The following is a 19642-nucleotide window of genomic DNA, read 5'->3' as shown; positions in this document are numbered from 1 at the left end:
AAAAATGGCTTAAGGAAAAGTTTTTTTATCTTACCTCTACACTAGGGCTAAGGCTACTTGGTAGTGTTTCTGAAGTCACAGTAGTGCTTGGAAGGCTGGAAATTTCCCAAGTATTCACAGGCTGTATTGGTTCAGACTGCTTTGAACGATCTATACATTTTGGATTATCCAGTAAGGTCACTTCATAAAATTCTTGAATATCTAGATGTGAGGAAAGGAAAAGAAAAATTCAAAAGTATTTGTATTTTCTAATTAAACTATGCATTGCTGAAACAACGTAACTCAAAAGCAAAATTTTTACTCTAGATTAGTAAAATAAATCCAATCTTATAATGTACTTATACAGTGAATATTTTCTCATTTTATTATGTCACAGTCATATCAGAGCCTGCAGGGCACAGTGTAAAAGTCACAGGCTTTTTATACTTCGAAGTCAGTGCTGAGTTCAAATCCCTATTCCGTCATCAATTAGCTACATGTATAGGCAAGTTACTTAATCTCTGATAACTTGCCTCTTATCATTGTGAATTGTTTCAAGTATTCAGTGCAATACATGTAAAGTGCACACTGGCACACACTTGGCTCCTAACAGACAGTAGTTCATACCATTATTGTGAATTCTGCAGACATAAGTCATCACTGATATTTTATATTTTTTATCACCAATATCCAGGCTGGGAATGTAAACCCCTCAAGTGGTTTCAACTGCCCTTGTAACCAAAGTAAAACAAAAGAAGAATAATACATTAAAATAAAATCAAAGAACTAGGAAGTATTTTTTAGATAGCCTCAAACTTGAATATTTGAAATAGTAAGTTAAAACATTTTGTTATTTTAGAAATAATCAGTTAAAAGTATGACAAAACTCTAAAAGAAATGATAAATGTACTTATAGCAGCACAGGATAATTTGGAAGATCAAGTTACTCTGCTATCAGCTGGAATTATATGAACTTAGTATATTAACAGTGGTTATTCATGCTGCTCAGAAGCTCTGAGTGGTAGTTATATCATGTTTAAGTACACCACTACTAGTTTTTTATTCACCTCCTGGTATAATTTTGAGTTGGTTTTTTTAAAGGAGGGAAATTATTATTTAACAGTAAAGATGGGGTATTATCTTGTATAGAATCAAATAAAATAACTGTAAATAATATTTAGAAAGAATAACTTTTATTTCTTGTTTTCTCAATATGATGAAAAGATTAGTATCTCCCTTAAAAAACAACATCAGAAGATACTAGAGACAAAGTAACTCCCTTTTTAGTTTTGATAACCAGTGGAATTGTAGAACTTTCTAGATAAAGGGCTAATAAAAACTCAGGTCTGACAGTGAGAAAAGTATCGACCTACTTCACAGGATGTTAATATTGCTGCAGAAAATTGTATGTGAAAGCATTTTATAAACCATGAATCACTATATAAAACTGTTCACATAACCATCATGGAAAAAATTAAAAACTCAAATTCAGAGCATTAGCTACAAATGGTTCTTACCAAACAAAAATTGTTTAATCTGAACCTAAGTCTTTAGAACCAACTTCTAGTTCTGAGGGAATACAGGGGACAGAGGAACAAGTTAAATGACACCAGAAAAGCAATCAACAAAACTGATTCAGAGGGAGACATTCTACAAGACAACTGGCCTGGTATCTTTAGAAAGCAATGTCACGAAAGGGAAAATAAATTGTTTGAAAGTAAGAATTTCTGTATAAAGGAAACAAAAAAGACACACCAACTAACTGCAATGTCAGAGCCTTAACTGGTGTGTGTGTGTGTGTGTGTGTGTGTGTGTGTGTGTGTGTGTTTGGGGAAGGTTGGGGAGGGGGGATGAACTACAAAAGACATTGTGACAAGAACAGGGAAACTTAAATACAGACTATTTTCCAGAAAATATTAGGGAAAAAATTTTTTTTCTAGAAGATATATATGTGTGTGAGAGTATGTATATATTTATGTAGCAGGACATGTATTTCTATATATGTAAGAGGTATATTTTTTATATATGTAGGAGATGAATATTTGTAGATCTATCTACCTACCTGTCTATAGAGATCTCTTACCCCCCCAAAACAAACAAACAAAAAACAGAGCTCCTAGTACAGTATTATGCCCCCCCAAGAGCACTAAATGAGTGTTGATCAATTGGTTAGTTACCAGTCTCAATATGAATAGCCCACATCACTACATAAAATTTTTATTATATTTTCCAATACTGTAAGTCAAGTTTCAAACCTTAAATTTCTATGTGACCTTTCATTCTATAATTAACTAGCAGAAATACTGATATACTGTCCTTTAATAACATCGCTTAAAATTTTAGGCCAGTGCTGTCCAAACTAACTATCTGCAGTGATAAATGTTCTATAGCTATACTGTCCAATATGGTAGCCACTAGCTATATATGGCTCTTGAGAATTTAAAATGTGACTAGTGTGACTGAGGAACTGAACTTATAATTTTATTTAGTTTTAATTAATTTAGGTACCCACATATGGCTAATGGCTACGGTAGAGGACAACAGAGATCTAGACTAATATAATTCAGAGTAACACTTTACTATCTAGTATGGTCAAGTAATAAAGTGTTCCCTACACTTTATTATGAATTTTTCAAAAGCTCACTTGCAGCTTGCTACTATCAATTGAAATACCTCATTTCTAGGTCTTACATTAATCTATCGAACAGTCCTTTCTAACTTGCTGTATCTGAGCTCCTATGGACTAGAGAACCAAATATCCACATTATTAAGGATATCACATTTAAGAAAAAACAAGCTGAGTAAACACCCACTAGGATGGTTATTATCAACAAAACAGTAAATAACAAGTGTCGATAAGGATATGGAGAAATTAAACCCTCGTGCATTGCTGGTAGGAATATAAAATGATGCAGCCACTGTGGAAAACAGTATGGTGGTTTATCAAAATATTAAAACACAGACTCACCATTTGATCCAGCAATTCCACTTCTGGGTATATTCCCAAAAGAATTGAAAGTAAGGACTCAAATAGATATTTATATACCCATGTTCATAGCAGCATTATTCACAATATCCAAAAGGTGAAAACAACCCAAATGTTCATCAACAGATGAATGGTTAATAAACAAAATGTGGTATATACAAACAATGTAATATTATTCAGCCTTTAAAAGCAATGAAATTCTGATACAATCTACAACATGGATGCATGAATCTTGAAGACACGATGCTAAGTGGAGTAAGCCAAACACAAAAAGACAAATATTGTATGATTCCACTTATATGAGGTACCTAGAATAGTCAAATTCATAGAGACAGAAAGAGAAGTTATTCCCAGGGACTGGGATAAGGAGAGAATGGGGAGTTACTGTTTAATGGGTAAAGAAATTCAATTTGAGATGGTGAAAAAGTTCCAGAGATGAATAGTGGTGATAGCTACTGAACGTGAATGTACTTAATGCCACTGAACTGCACACTTCTTTTAAAAATGGTAAATTTTATGCTATATATATCTTATCACAATTTTTAAAAATGAGCTGAATTGAGAGTCTAGGGGAGTTTAAATGAGTAAAGTGCATGGGATACAATATGTGGGTTTTATAATATTTTAGCTATTTAGATATCTGTTTCTTACTATGGTCAGGATAACTGATATTGCCAGATAAGACCCAACTTAAAAAGAGATTAGTTACCATACTTGGCTAACTAAAACCATAAGCAAAAGTACTGAAATATTTGTTAACATATGTACAGTGTGGTGACATTTCTGATGACAGTCTGTCACAGTTATTATCACTTTCCTTAAAAAAATGTATTTATATACACACACACACACATCTTTAATCTTGACCCATATTCCATCTCGACTAACATTCCAAAGTTTATACACTTTATTTCATTTGTCCACATTTCTTCATCTTTAGGGTGTTCCGAGACAATGGAGGTGAGCAACATAATAACACTCCTTCAGAAACTATTTCTCAATTACAATTCCTTCAATTGTATCAGTGATGCTTTTTCAAAGGTGCACCCAATCAAAAAAGGCACCCTCTGGAAAAACTGCACACACAGACTGAGCTTTTCTTAGGAGCCCCAAGTATTAATATTTTATATTTCCCATGCAGTCCCTCTTTTTTATGATCAACATTTTATATGTCAGAAGAGAATTATTATCACTGATCATAACTATAAAGATTTAGAAAAAAAGGTTAGATTATCATTATGACAAGATTAGCATTTCTACAAAGTAACATTCTAGAATTCAAAATATTATCTTCTACTTTTTCTTTAGAGTTTTCTAAACTCAGGAGTATAACATGGAGTACCATAAGATATCTAGTCTAAAGTAAAACAGAAGTTACTACACAAATATAAGACAAAAACAAACATGGTAAATTCTAGTATAATCCCAATCTCTCCTATTTCCTAAAAGTCTATTCAACATGCCAATGTCTGAAAATTTAAGTTATTCTCAAAAGACCAACTTCATGAAAATAAAGAATTAAATTAATGAGCTTACTCTGAACACTTAAGACATTCAGCCAATAAATATTAATGGAGTGAGGGACTTCCCGGTGGCGCAGTGGTCAAGAATCCACCTGCCAATGCAGGGGACACGGTTCGATCCCTGGTCCAGGAAGATCCCACATGCCGCGGAGAGACTAAGCCCATGCGCCACAACTACTAAGCCTGTGCTCTAGAACCCACGAGCCGCAACTACTGAGCCCACGTGCCACAACTACTGAAGCCCACATACCTAGAGCCTGTGCTCTGCAACAAGGGAAGCCACCGCAATGAAAAGCCTGCGCACCCCAACGAAGAGTAGCCCCCGCTCGCTGAAACTAGAGAAAAGCTCACGAGCAGCAACAAAGACCCAACGCAGCCAAAAATAAATTAATTAATTTTAAAATATATATGTTAATGGAGTGAATACCTTCTGGAAGAGAAATAAGAGAATTAAAATATGAGATACAACCATAATGTCTTCGGGAGATTGAGATAACTGAGGAAAAAAATTATACAACACCTAAAGTTTTCCAATTTAAAGCACCTAAAAAGGCAGAATTCTATAAAAGTTTGATAGCTATATTTTAAATCATAGTAAATCAAAGTGTAAAGAAAATGAGAGAATGCAGTAGTAGTTAAAATGATTGCCATTAAATAGACAAGAGTGATCCCATACTCATCCAAAAATACATAAAGCTCACCCAGATATATACCAGACATATAATTAAAATGTCTGATACATTTTTATCACCCTGAAAAAAATTATTTACTTTGAAAATAATGATGCACTAAAGCAAGCAAGAAGAGAAAACAAGAAAATGCAGGAATGTTAAAACATGCGTTAGAGGGAAACTACCCTTTAGTTGACTCCCAGTTGAAAATATTAATTTTGTCGAGCCTACAGATGAGTATTATCACAGTCTATTCCTCATTTTCCATTTATAGTCTGCAAGTGCGTTCACTGTTTTGGACTAAATGGGGTCCCCACAAGTGCAGTTCCTGAACAAAGATCTAAATTATAAGGTCACAAAGCTATAACACGTACAATAGAAAAATTCTCAAAAATTAAACTTAAACACAACTAATTAGTCCAACAGAACTGAGGAGAATCATTCCTATCTATTACAAAAAATTTTTTATTTGAAAATCTCTAAGATTACATGTATTTCAGAAGTCTCCAAATCTAAGTAAAAATTTCTTTATTATTTTCTTGCTAAAATTCTAAGTTTGCAAACACTAGGAGTAAGGGAAGTACAGAATTCCAGAAATTCCCTCAAAGGAAGTTGAGAAAAAGTTTTCTAGCTTTTAGTGATAACTTACATCATCCTAAACAGAGAAACTCACAAACCATAAAACATTTCTCAAACTAAAGAAATAAGGCAGTACTAACTCAGGATCAGAATAGGAAGTCTAAACACAGGCTCAAGAATGTGTAATAATTTAATATAATATAGGTAATATCGCTAATCTATGAGTAAGTAATATTTTAGTTAACAGAAAAAATATTAAGAAAAGACCTTAACAGATACCTCAGCAAAGAAGATATACAGACAGCCAATAAGCATATGAAAAGACGCTCCACCATATATCATCAAGGAAATGCACATTAAAACAAAAAGATACCACTACACATCTATTAGAAAGGCCAAAATACAGAACACTGACAACAACAAATGCTGGCAAAAATATGAAACAATGGGAACTCTCACTCACTGCTGGTGGGGATGCAAAATGATACAGCCACTTTGGAAAGCTATTTGGTGGTTTCTTACAAAACTAAACATACTCTTATCATACAATCCAGCAATCATGTTCCTCAGTATTTACCCAAATGAGTTGAAAACTTATGTCCACACAAAAACCTGCACACAGATGTTTACAGCAGCTTTATTCATAACTGCCAAAAGTTGGAAGCAACCCAGATATTCTTCAATAGGTGAATGAATAAACTGCAGTACATCCAGACAACAGAATATTATTCACACTAAAAAACAAAAACAAAAGTTAAAGAAAAAACAAAAACTATGAAGCCATAAAAATATGTGGAGGAAACTTAAATGCATATTACTAAGTGAAAGAGGCCAACATGAAAAGGCTACATGCTGTGTGATTCCAACTATATGACATTCTGGAAAAGGCAGAACTATGGAGATAGTAAAAAGATTAGTGATTGCCAGGGGCTGGAGGTAGAAGAGACATGAATAGGCAGAGTACAAAGGATTTTTAGGGCAGTAAAACTACTCTGTATAGTGTGGTGGATATATACAAATATAAATCTATAACAGTAGACATATGTCATGATACATTTGTCCAAACCTATAGAATGTACAACCCCAAGAGTGAATACTAAGGTAAAACTATAGACTTTGGGTGATAATGATGTGCTCATGTAGGTTCATCAATTGTGACAAATGCACCAATCTGGTGGGAGATGCTGATAATAAGACAGTCTATGTATGTGTGGGGACAGGGGGTATATGGGAAATCTCTGTACCTTCCTCACAATTTTGCTGTGAATCTATAACTGCCCTAAAAAATAAAGTCTTTAAAAACTTAAACTGAAACAGATATGAGCTATCAAGTCATGAAAACACATGGAGAAATCTTAAATGCATATTGCTAAGTGAAAGAAACAATCTGAAAAGGCCACACACTTGTGATTCCAACTATATAACATTCTGGAAAAGGCAAAACTTTTGACAGAGACAATAAAAAGATCACTGGTTGCCAGGGAATCAGGAGGAGGGAGAAAGAGATGAACAGGTGGAGCAAGAGACAGCAGAAAGATCAGTGGTTGCCAGGGGTTTGGGGGTAGGGAGGGAAGAGATGAACATGTGGAACACAGATTTTTAGGGGAGTGTAACTATTCTGTATGATACTGTAATAGTGGATACATTTGTCAAAGCAACAAATGTGTATGTCAAGTTTATCGATGTATAATGCAAAGAGTGAACCCTACTGTAAACTATGGACTTTAGTTAATAACAATATATTAATACTGGCTTATCAACTGTAACAAATATACCACACTAACGAAGACGTCAATAAGAGGAGAAACGGGAGTGTGGGGTGGTAAGGATATGGGAACTCTCTGCTTTCCACCCAATTTTCTGTAAACATGAAACTGCTGAAAAAGTTAAAAGTCTAATAATTTTTTTAAATGTTTAAGGGAGCATAATAATGAATTTATATTATAAAAACAAGCAATCTCATACTGTATTTCAAAATAATTTCCAAATGTATTAAGGATTTAAACGTTAAAGAAAGAAGCCATGACAGAATTTGAATATAGTAAAGATTTTTATAATCTCAGGGATAGGAAAGGCTTTCTAAGCATAATACCAAGGGTAAAAGCACAACAAAATTGATAAATCTAACCATATATAAATGTTTTTTTAATTAAATTTTAAAAACAAATGACAAACAATGGAAGCTATTTGCAACTTGCAAGGCAGACAGAGTTGGTATCTCTAATGTAGATTTTATACCTCTAAGAAAAAAATGAAAAAAAGTGTTTGAGGATTAAAATATTTGACAAATTGAATCTAGTTTCCTAATATTTTTCTACCTATAACACTTACATAAATGGTGATTATTGATATTAGTGTTTCATTTTTATGTATTTTATTAATTTGTTTGTTATTAAACTCGTAAAACAAACAAACAAACAAAAAGTGGTTGGAGGGGCAAATAACATGAACAAATAATTCACAGGAATTAAAATAAACAACGATGTAAGAAAATTCTTACATCGTTGGCTATTTATTTATTCAAAGAAATATATAATAAAACATCAAAATGACTGAAGGTGTATTCCACGTATCAGAATAGAAAATATTAAAAAGATAGATAATACTCCGTAGTGCTTAAGGTATAGTAAATTAGTCATTCTTCCACATAATATCTAAAAAATTAAATTGATATAACATTTCTGACAGTAATTTTAAAAATTACATCAAAAGCCTTTTTAAATTGCACATCCCCTTTTACTAAGCAATTCAATTCTAGGAACTTACCCAGAGGATATAATCAAGGATGCAGAACAAAGAGGCATATACAAATGCAATGTTGTTTATAATTCAGAAAAATTATATACCTAAAATGCTCCTAGGAAATCATTAATAAAACTACTATTTTAACTATTTTACTATTTACTATTTATTTTTAACTATTTTTACTATTTTAACTACTATTTTAACTACTATTTTAACTATTAATAAATCTATACAGTGAAACACAGTCTTTAAATGGTACAAATCCATTGATACGGAAAGGTACATAATAATAAATTTTGTGGGATAAAAATAGTTAAAATGTATAGCACAGAGAAGTCACACTGTATACACTTAAGCAAATTCAACCATGGCACCTCTTTCCACCAAAAAAAGGGCAATTCTACCCATCAGTCCACCTAGTAAGTAAATGTCAGCAAATAAAAAATGAGAAGGGAGGAGACTGTTCCCTCAGGCAGTCTCCATTTTCATAGCATCTCTTTATATCTCACTGTGCTGAATGTGATTCTAGAATTATGTGCTTTTAATACAAGAGGTCACTTAAACACAAGCCAACTACTTCATCTGTTGATCAACTGAAGAAACAATGATTTCGGGACTTCCCTGGTGGTCCAGTGGTTAAGAATTCGCCTTCCCATGCAGGGGACGTGGGATGGATCCCTGGTCGGGGAGCTAAGATCCCACATGCGGCAGGGTAACTAAGCCCGCGCACCACAATTACCGCGCCCATGCGCCTCAACTAGAGAGAAGCCCGCACACCGCAAACGAAGGATCATGCCTGCCGCAACGAAGACCCGACGGCAGCCAAAAAAAGATTTTTCTTGGCTGAAACCAATGATTTCTTTCCACTACAGGGAAAAACAACTGTATTGTTGTTAATGACAGACAGTGTTAAACTCCTGAAGGATTTTTAAGGATAATTTTAATCTGATATTTTTCACTTTATACACTGATTTTAAGTATCAATTCCCACTGAATTGTAGAAACAATTATACTATGTTTTATTTATGTAGGGAGTTTGTTTTGCAAAATGAAAGTGTGTATATATACACAAGAATAGCATTCTAGAAGGATATTCACCCTATGGAAGTAGCAGGTGTTGGTGTGAGAATTTTCTTGCTTATAATATTTTATATAAAGTACATGTATCTGACCTTAAATGTTTATAAATTCCATTTTGGAGGGTTAGAGAGAAGGCAACTAGAAAGCTAAAAAACAATGAAATATAACCCTGCCATTTCAGAGGGAAAAATTTTATCAGTTAATTAACTAAAAGTACAATGTTTTTATAAACTAAAATACACAATTAGTCAAACCTACTGAGGCACAGATACTCTGCTTTCATCTAAACCAACATGCATTTAAAAAGCCATTTTGATTCCCAAAGAGAAAAATATATAAAATTTTAAAGTATGTATTATAATTTGTTGTTTCACACACTAGAAAGAGAAAAAATGTCAAGCCAGTATCCAAAATAAATTATTCCAACACTTTAAATACTATATGACTAACAGTCACACGGTATTCCTTAAAACAAGGTATGTATCAAAAGGAACCAGAGCTTCTCAAAGAAATGGTTGATCCTAAGGCTGGGGCAGGATATGTACAAGATGAACCTGGAACATCTTGTTATGCCAAAAAGTAAGAAAGTGCTAAAAAAAAAAAATGAGGGCATGTCATAAAGTCATAAGAGCAAGCTTGAGAAGCCTCCTACTAGGCAAATCTGAGACAATCTGAACACCAAAATCATTAAGGATGGTAATAAATTATCCACCTCTGAAAGAAATATGATAGCTAGCTAGCTAGCTAGGTAAGTAGATAGATAGATAAATGGGAGAGGAGTTCTCTTAATTACAGTAAAATGCCAAGTGTTAGCTGGAAACTGTAGAAAAGTGCTGCTGTTAAAAATATATATATAATTTTTCAACTGTCATTTTCAACATAGTAAAAACTGATTCAGGCAAGCATCATCAATGGATGCTAAGTCTAGATGGAAATTTTGCTAAAGAACAGGGTACATGCAAGGTGTTACTGTCTCCCCCACATATTGCTTATAAGTTGCAAAGGGGGAAAAAGTAACTACAGAGAAATCAGACAACACCTTAACTGGGTGATTAAAATTAACATTACAAATGAAGGGCAGAAGACATCATGTACCTCTGGATGTACAGAACCATATAGAATACATAACCTGAGTCTAATCACAAGCAAATATCAGACAAAACTAAAATGAGAAACATTATATATAAAAAAAATAAGAGCAGAGGGAAACTGTATTCTTCAAATACGTCAATGTCATAAAAGACAAAGGCTGTGGAAATGTGCCCAGATTAAAGAAGACTAAAGAGACTTAACAACTAAATGCAGTACCTGGATAGTGCACTGGAAAAATAATTTGAAAAGGAAAATTTTAGTAGGAAAAAATTTATCCCTACATAGATGAAATAGCTTAGACTAGAAGAAATATTTACAGATGCTTTTACAGCTCTGTGATTGCAAAGTTCTAAAGAGAATTCAACCAGATTCAGCATAATCAAAGCAGGAGTAAGTAAAACTATTAACAAATAAATAACAATCCAATTCAATCAAAACCACCAACAGAAAAGTTAATAAAATTTTCCTCCAATTCCATAATTTTTAGTCAACAGTCTGATCCATATCCTGTTATAAATGCTTTCCTTTCTCAAACCTAGCCTACAAAGTTACACACGCACACACACACACACACACACACACACATACACGCAGGTGCACAAAGTTACCAACAGACTAAAAAATAACATCAGTGGGACCAATAATAAACAAAAAAACTAAGGAACTTTGACATTTTACCATTATAGCTGGAAGTTTGTAAACTTTGATTACTAAGTAAATACACCTTTCAAAGTGTGTAAATTCCATCATTATAAACATCATTCCATCATTATAAACATTCTCCTTCAAAGTAAAAACTATTTTAAAAACCATGTTTTAAAAACACTGACCCCTGGGCTTCCCTGGTGGCGCAGTGGTTGAGAATCTGCCTGCCGATGCAGGGGACACAGGTTCGAGCCCTGGTCTGGGACGATCCCACATGCCGCGGAGCAACTGGGCCCGTGAGCCACAATTACTGAGCCTGCGCGTCTGGAGCCTGTGCTCCGCAGCAAGAGGCCGCGATGGTGAGAGGCCCGCGCACTGCGATGAAGAGTGGCCCCCACTCGCCGCAACTAGAGAAAGCCCGCGCACAGAAACGAAGACCCAACACAGCCACAAATAAATAAGTAAATAAATAAACAAATAAATAATCTTCTTAAAAAAAAAAAAACAAAAAAACACTGACCCTACAGATCAACATGTATGTTAAACATATTGTCAGTGTTCTTTATCACTATGTTTAAGTACAATGTTCTTATAAATTAAAATACACAATAGTCAAATCTACTCAGGCTTTCGTCTAAACCAACGTACATTTAAAAAGCCATTTCGATTCCCAAAGAGAAAAGTACATAAAATTTTAAAGTATGTATTATAATTTGCTTGTCTTATAATTTGTTGTTTCACACACTAGAAAGAGAATAAATGTCAGGCCAGTGTCCAAGATAAATTATTCCAACGCTTTAAATACTATATGACTAACAGTCATAGGATATTCATATTAAAATACTCAACTTATGATAAAGAACACCCTAATGGTTGAAGGTGAAAAGAGGCTCTGGACTCAGATTAGTTGAGTCCAATTCCTGGCTCCACAATTTTCTATGTGAGAGTCCTTGGGCAAGCTACATAATCTCTCATTTCCTTTTTTCTAATCTATAAAATAGTATAATCACCTCATAAGTGAATATATGCCTCATAGGATTATGATGACTAAACGAGATACTTTTATTAGCACAGAGAAAGTGTTCAATAAATGTTAGCCATTATTACTTCTTACATACTTAAAAAGGAGTCATACTCTCACATCCATTAGGATGGCTACTATCAAAAAAACTGAAAATAACAAGTGTTGGTAAGGCTGTGGAGAAATTGGAACCCTTTTGCACCACTGGTGGGATTATAAAATGGTGCAATCTCTACGGAAAACATTATGGTGGTTCTTTAAACATTTTACATGTAACTGTCACATGATCCCACAATCCCACTTCTGGGTGTACATTCAAAGGAACTGAAAGCAGGTTCTCAGAGATACTTGCACACTCACATTCACAGCCACACTGTTCACAATAGTCAAGAGGGGTAGAACGCAAATGTCTATCAACGGAGGAAAGGATAAACAAAAATTTGACACACACGCACATTTATATACATATACTCCAACACACAAGAATATAACTCAGCCTTAATAAGGAAGGGAGTCCTATCACATGCTACAACATGAATGAACCTTGAGGACATTATGCTAAGTAAATAAGCGAGTCACAAAAAGACAAATACTTTATGATTTCCCTTATATGAGGTATTTACAGTAGTCAAAATCATAGATACAGAAAGTAGAATGGTGGTTACCAAGGGCTGGAGGGAGGAGGAAAAGGGGAGTTGTTGTTTCATAGGTATCGAGTTTCAGTTTTGCAAGATGAAAAAGTTCTGAATTGTTTCACAACAATATGACTGTACTTAACACTACTGACTGGTACATTTAAAAATGGTTAAGATGATAGATTTTATGTTTTTTTTACAATTAAAACAAAAAAGAAGTCACACTTGAAACTCAGTATCTCCAAACTTAAAATGTCCTTCACCATGTTTACAAGGGCAAGTGAAACTGTTAGTTAATAAAGCAGCAATAAATGAATTAGAAGCTAAAAAATCTCAGAAATGGACAGTTTTATTACATAACCCACCTTCACTGTGAATATCTGCAGAAATAAAATAGTGCATTAAAATAAGCTTGCTATTTATCGCAGACAAAATATACAAATCAAATGACTCACTCACTAAAGTCTCTAAAGCCAGCCTGATCTTGAGACCAGGTTTTTCTCCTGTGCACAAGGAAAGTAGATGAATTCTCTTATCCCGTAAGTAAACCCAGGAGTCTAGACTGGTACGAAATCTTTGAGGACTACCGAGGTCCTCTCAGATCCCAGACAAACATAAGAATCAGAAATGACCTTAAACCACTACGGACCTGGAGAGCAGAGCTTTGACTGTTATCAAACCATATCCAGTCTATTTTACTCACAAAATTTTCAAATATAAGTACACAAAATAAGAATACAAAAATCAAATATATTTAGTTTTCAACCTGCTCTCACCTAAATCAGGGATTAAAATTAGGCAGACTTTATCTCCCATTTATACAAAAATAATCACCAGATGTTTTGGGAATAAATTTTAAACAAATGTATAGTTCATGGACTTTTTTTTAAGCTATAATTTAAATATTCACCTTTAAAGAAACAACTTAGCTGAAACTCAAAAGTTAATAAAAACTTTTCTGTTTTCAAAAATTTTTAAATCTTCAAGCCATTCTTCAAGGATACTACCAAGCATCAGGGCAAGAACAATGATTGCCGTATTTCACTGAATTGAGGATATTGATATGGAGGATATCAACTGTAAAATGCACCATTATTTCACATGCCACTAAGAATGTAAAACCATTGCCAATATATATCCGTTAAAAAATGTATCCCAAATTCAGAGATACCAAAATTTTTAAAAACTGGTATCTTAGAACAGATGTAGTGCAATATGTGCATGCTTGTTCCTCTGAATAACCCGAAGGTACCAGAAACCTAATCTTAATAATATATCAACTACGGGGGCGGGGTGGGAATCAACATTTCTATAACACCAAACCCCTAGGGCCTCACACGAAGTTTTTTTAAATGCATGAAAATAGCCGATACAAACTACCAATTCAAGAAATCAATCAATAAATAACCGCTGCAGAGTGCAAGTCCAAAGAAGTAACTAGATAATTCACTATAGCCTAAGGAAATGATTTCCAAACTCTAGAAGTCAAAAACCTAAGCACCATAGGACTTTCAAACAATTAGTGGTCAAGACCCCATGTCTCCTTTAATCCAATGGTCCACAGGTATCACCTTAGAGGATAGAGTGCTACCTACTAAAGGAAAACACAGTTAACACAGAATTTTTCAGTACACACTATGAACACAGTGGACTCTAGTTTAGCTTAGGGTAATTTACAGGATTAAAGTACATTACCACACTGTTTCAAAACCAATGGTACAGGTGCAAAACAAAAAAAATCTTACTGACCTAAAAATTTTCAAAAAAAGGAATAAAGATTAATACATTAACCCAACTTAAGCATGCACCAAAAAATGCATTTATTAATTTAGTAGTGTCAACAATTAATTCAATTACAGTATGGAAACACAAAAAATCTCTACTAAATTTACGCATTTCAAAATTCCTAAAATCTATTACTTTTCTTACACCAAAATCTGATCCCACATTCTATAAAATCTTAAAATATAAGTAAATCTAAATATCAAAGTAAATTCACAACCAATAAAGTTATACAGGACAAAGAAGATTCACAACTATAACTCACAATTAGAAAACTAACTCTATCAGAATTCAATTATGCATAAGAATAAATACATTCAAAATAGGCAAGGCAGAATACATTAAAAAAAAAAAAAAAACCCCTAAACATAGTAAATCTACCTCCAATCTATGGAGAAATCTAAGTGTAGGTTCTGTTTGGTTACCTCACTAACCATTTAATTTTCTTAAGTCGCAGACTCCACCCAGAGGACTCCATCTATGTCCAAATGTAAAAGAAGACATACAAGTCATACTATTTTTTTCTAAACAGTGACCCTACTAAATAAAACACTCCTAGGTTTAATGGTGATTTAGAAAACCAAACAACTAAAAATGATTTTTCCCTTCCTTTTTTGTTTTTTCAGAGGAATCCAATTTGGTCATCCATTTGGACCTTAAACCTCAGAGCTTAGAAATCCAAATGTAAAAAATGTCCATCAGTTTAAACAAAAAAGGCAAAATGTTGGTAATTTTTGAAGATGGGTGACAGATATATACTAGTTCATTATACTGTTCTCTCTTTTGTTGTATATATTTTCAAAAGTCTATAATAATAATAAATTTAAAAAAATTATTCAGATGTATTGAGTGATCTTCTTTAAAGTCTTCTTTAATTCTAAAACTAATTTAGTATAGTATCAATTTACCAATAAGTTATTTGACAGGATACATTAACTTGAAAGTAGCCCTCAAGCCACATCAGAAGTTACTCCATCAATAGACAGATATAAGGCTGTAACTACTTTGAAGTTACTGAGGAAAAAATTGTAATACAACGAAATATATGTCTTATTTTAATATGTTATATAGCCAATGACTAATAAAAACACATTTTATTCTTAGAATTGAAAGAGACAATTTTTCTAGTTCACTGGTTTGTATACTTTTCAAGGTACCTAGAGAAGAGGGCCAGACACAGAGCATCCTGTTTTAAATACTGGGGATTATGTACAAAATATAAGATTTTGCTTTAAAAAGGGGTCTAGCTACTTTTTAGAAAAAGGCTTAAAAACCACTGTTCCATTGCACCCACATGCTACAGATAATAGCGACTTAGAAAAGATTAAATGACTTGTACCATATCATTCAATCAATGGCACTGTCAGGAGTAGAATTCAGCACTCTTGACTATGTATGTGTTCAATTCTCCTTTAAAACAATGCACCACATCAAATTTAAGTTACAGTTAAGAATAAAATTGCTTCAATATTCTTGTCTGTAAAATAAGATTAGACAAGATCATCTGTAAAATCATTTTCCAGGTCTAAAATTCTGACTCCACGAATGCCAAGTTTAAACAGAGGTCTATATTAAGGGAATGAATGTTCTTAAACATAGCAGAACTCCTCAAACATTTTCAGGGATTCCAGAGAAATAGCAAGTCAAATACAGAAACAAGCTAACAGTTATTCAGTCATTACTTTTTGGATCCTGAAACATTTTTGCAACTTCTTCATCTTTTAACGTTAGGACGTTAAACTCTGTTATCAAAGACCACTGAAATAATCATACTGAAAGTTTTTTTGGTTATTAGATACTTTTGGAAAGAATACTGGCCTAAGTATCAAAATACACAACTCACTGGATGTTCAAGTTATTGAATGCCTCACAGAGAACCAAGTATATCACTCTCTGAAGTTTAAAATAAATGAACTCAGAGCAGCATTACGCCTAGCTGACACATAATGGTCACAAATAAAGTTTTAATTCCCACCTATTAAAGCCTGAAAGAGGTTGCTCTGAAATATGTTAATAACCCGTTCTATGGAACTTCTGAGCTGTCTGTCTTCTGTTTGGCTTAGTTTCGAACGATAACCTTCCAAAAGGTGCAATGCTCTCTGGGTATCTGAAAAGAAAAAAGAGTCTGATTAGGGACTTCCCTGGCGGCACAGTGGTTAAGAATCCGCCTGCCAATGCAGGGGACACGGGTTCGATCCCTGGTCCGGGAAGATCCCACATGCCACGGAGCAACTAAGCCCGTGCACACCACAACTACTGAGCCTGCGCTCTAGAGCCCACAAGCCACAACTAGTGAGCCTGTGTGCCACAACTACTTAAGCCCGCACGCCTAGAGCCCGTGCAACTCAACAAGAGAAGCCACCGCAATGAGAAGCCCGCACACCGCAATGAGTAGCCCCTGCTTGCTGCAACTAGAGAAAGCCCGCGCGCAGGAATTAATACCCAACCAGCCAAAAGAATAAAAAGTTTAAAACAAATTATACATTTACAAGAAAGTATTACAAACTAGCTATGCAGCAAATGATTCTGCAAGGCACCTAAACAATTCCCAACATTCTCCAAGTCAATCCATGCCACTATGTTCATGTACACATATATATATTCCCTAGAATGATCCAAAAAATGTTCAACGTGTTACAATAAAGGAAGAAGGTGAGCAGTTTGTAATAAATGTGTACTAGTGATCATCTGATCAAAGTATTAGTAACACTGTTTCAGCTGATCTGATATACAAAAGCAGAATATCTACAATTTGTCATTATAATTCAAATATTACGTGCTTCAAAACTACTAGTTCTTAACCAGTATCCCACATTCGCTCACAAAACTGTTTAGTAAGAACGATAAAATGAAATATTAAAACACCAATACAGAATTTTTAAGAAGACATTTCAGAGGGAAAATGTTAATTGCCTCTCCAGTCACTAGAGAGATGTCAAGGAAAAAAGCTTGACAAACATTTAGGTGTTTCCATCGTCTGAATGATGTGAGGCTTAGATTCCCTAAGTAGTAAGGCTAGGGCTGTGCTGTCTCATCAGAGTTACACAAACATCTTTAAAACATAGCAATCACAAAGCAGACATACAGAAAAGCTAAGAGACACCCAGAGAAGAGTTCCGACGTAAATTCTCACCTTGCTTCCGGACCGGCATTTTTCTCCAGAATCAGGAAGAGGGCACACACCTTTAAGAACACAAAACATAAAGGAAACATTTAAAAAATTTAGAAAAGAATAGAATCGAGGTTAAACTAGCATTTCCCCCTAACTCTCAAATCGAAAAACTCCTAGCCCTATTTGAAAAGCCCACCTGGCAAAGTTTTCCCAAGTGAAAGGAAGAGCCGCACAATCCAGCAGTGTCAATCCAGAAAGCTTTTACCTAAGGTTGGGTTCCCCTGCAAATGTAAGAGCAAACAGAAGCAAGATGCCACATTCTCCTCGAAAGCTGCCCCCTCTCCAAAGGGCACTAAATGCCTGGACATGGGGCCAGCCTCCCCCGGCAGAAGTATACATACCCCCCACCTGCTACTGGGGGGCTGAAGAGGCTCTCCGACCCTTGGCCCCTAAGCCAGCAGCGGCTGTAGCGCACTGGGAGAAGGGATCAGCTGGACTGATCACCCCGCCCTGCTCGGGCCCCCTCCTCTCGCTTGCCTGTCTCCTTGCTCGCTTCCTCCGAGCTACTCCAGCGAGGGCCGGACAGGGCAGCGGCCGCTCTCCGCGACGCCCTCGCGCCCCACATGCACACCTCCGCGGGCCCCCACACCTGCGGCGCGGCCACAAAGTTCCAGCGAGTGGCGTGCGCTCGGAGCTGGGGTGCACCCCGGGCGGTCTCGGGGCGGCTCCCCCGCCCTGCCCCGCTCCACGTCCCCCCGCCCCGCCCGGGGCTCGCGGAGCTGAGCAGAGGGGGGTGAGGGAACGGGGGAGGAGCTCCCCTCGGCGGCCGCACCCCCGTTGCCTCTTCCTCCTCCTCGGCCGCCGCCGCCGCCGCCGCCGCCGCCGCCGCCTCCACACTCGCCGCTGCCCGCTAGCCCGCTCGCCCTCTCCGCTCTTAGCCGCCCCTCCCCCGGAACCTCGCCTCCTTCCGCGCCCCCAACCGCTCTCCCCCCAAACTTTCCGCCAAGATGGCGGCCCTGGATCTGGACTGCCGCGCCCCCACGTGACCGCTTTCCCGGCGCTCGCAGCCAATGGGAAGTGAGGAGGCGGCTCGCGCCGAGCCCCGGGCTCCCAGCGCTGCTACCTTTGGTTGGGGGGGGAGGAAGGCCAGGAGGGGGCTGGGGAAGCGAAAGGGGACCCGGGGAGCATCTAAGTGCACCTCCTCGCTTAAAGGGGCGGCCACCGAAGTGGCTCTGAGGACAAAGGAGTTGACACACAGACTCTACAGGTGGCCCGGGGGGGCCCTGGAAGAGCCCGCCTTTACCTTGCCCTAGCCCACCGGTGTGTCCCGCGATTCTGAGCGAGTAACGCACCAGGCCAGGAAGGGTGAGGGTGTCGGAAGAGAGACGTGACTTCACCTACGCCAGATCCAGGACACACATTCCGAGACACCCTTTAACCTCACTAAACACGTGCCTGGCACCCCCGGGGGTGGACCCCCAACCTGGAAAAGTGTTCTCCGGGAGGAATCATCAGCACCACCCAAAATAGGGGGCGGGAAAGGGCGGAGCTTGGGAGGAGGGGAAAGGGAGGCGTTTGGGCGGGTGGGGGGGGAGGGGTGCCGTCTCTGCACTCTTACACTTTGTACTAATATTTTAAAAGTTACTATTAGCCCCTCAGTAAAAAGTTTTGGGGGGATTGAATTAAAGAAGGGTAGGTAAAATAGGGAGATTAGTTAATCTGATAAGAGTTTGAGGGTTTCACTAGAGAATTTTTTAAGTCTAAGTGATTAATTCCAAGTATGAATGCATTT

At 36.4% G+C, this 19642-nt stretch overlaps 1 protein-coding gene across 9 annotated transcripts in view; it reads right to left on the bottom strand.

Annotated features, from left to right (window-relative positions):
• Nucleotides 1–18759, bottom strand: part of DLG1 (discs large MAGUK scaffold protein 1) — a 288055-nt gene extending 269296 nt beyond the window's left edge. For 4 of the 9 annotated variants that reach the window (XM_059920818.1, XM_059920820.1, XM_059920821.1 and 1 more), the window contains exons 1-4: nucleotides 18388–18759; nucleotides 17872–17921; nucleotides 16714–16845; nucleotides 35–201 (exon numbers count right to left, since the gene is read on the bottom strand). In XM_059920818.1, the coding sequence (XP_059776801.1) occupies nucleotides 35–201; nucleotides 16714–16845; nucleotides 17872–17890 (318 nt within the window). In that variant the 5' untranslated portion in view covers nucleotides 17891–17921; nucleotides 18388–18759. Of the gene's footprint in view, nucleotides 1–34; nucleotides 202–16713; nucleotides 16846–17871; nucleotides 17922–18046; nucleotides 18132–18251; nucleotides 18356–18387 lie in introns of those variants that run through there. The other 5 variants (XM_059920814.1, XM_059920819.1, XM_059920815.1 and 2 more) reach the window with 4 other exon arrangements.
• Between the last annotated feature and the right edge of the window lie 883 nt (nucleotides 18760–19642).

Source organism: Balaenoptera ricei, chromosome 4 (assembly GCF_028023285.1).
Source record: "Balaenoptera ricei isolate mBalRic1 chromosome 4, mBalRic1.hap2, whole genome shotgun sequence".
NCBI classification, from domain to species: domain Eukaryota; kingdom Metazoa; phylum Chordata; class Mammalia; order Artiodactyla; family Balaenopteridae; genus Balaenoptera; species Balaenoptera ricei.
The sequence above is the reverse complement of the archived record's forward strand: the minus strand, read 5'-3'. Positions and strand labels throughout refer to the sequence as shown.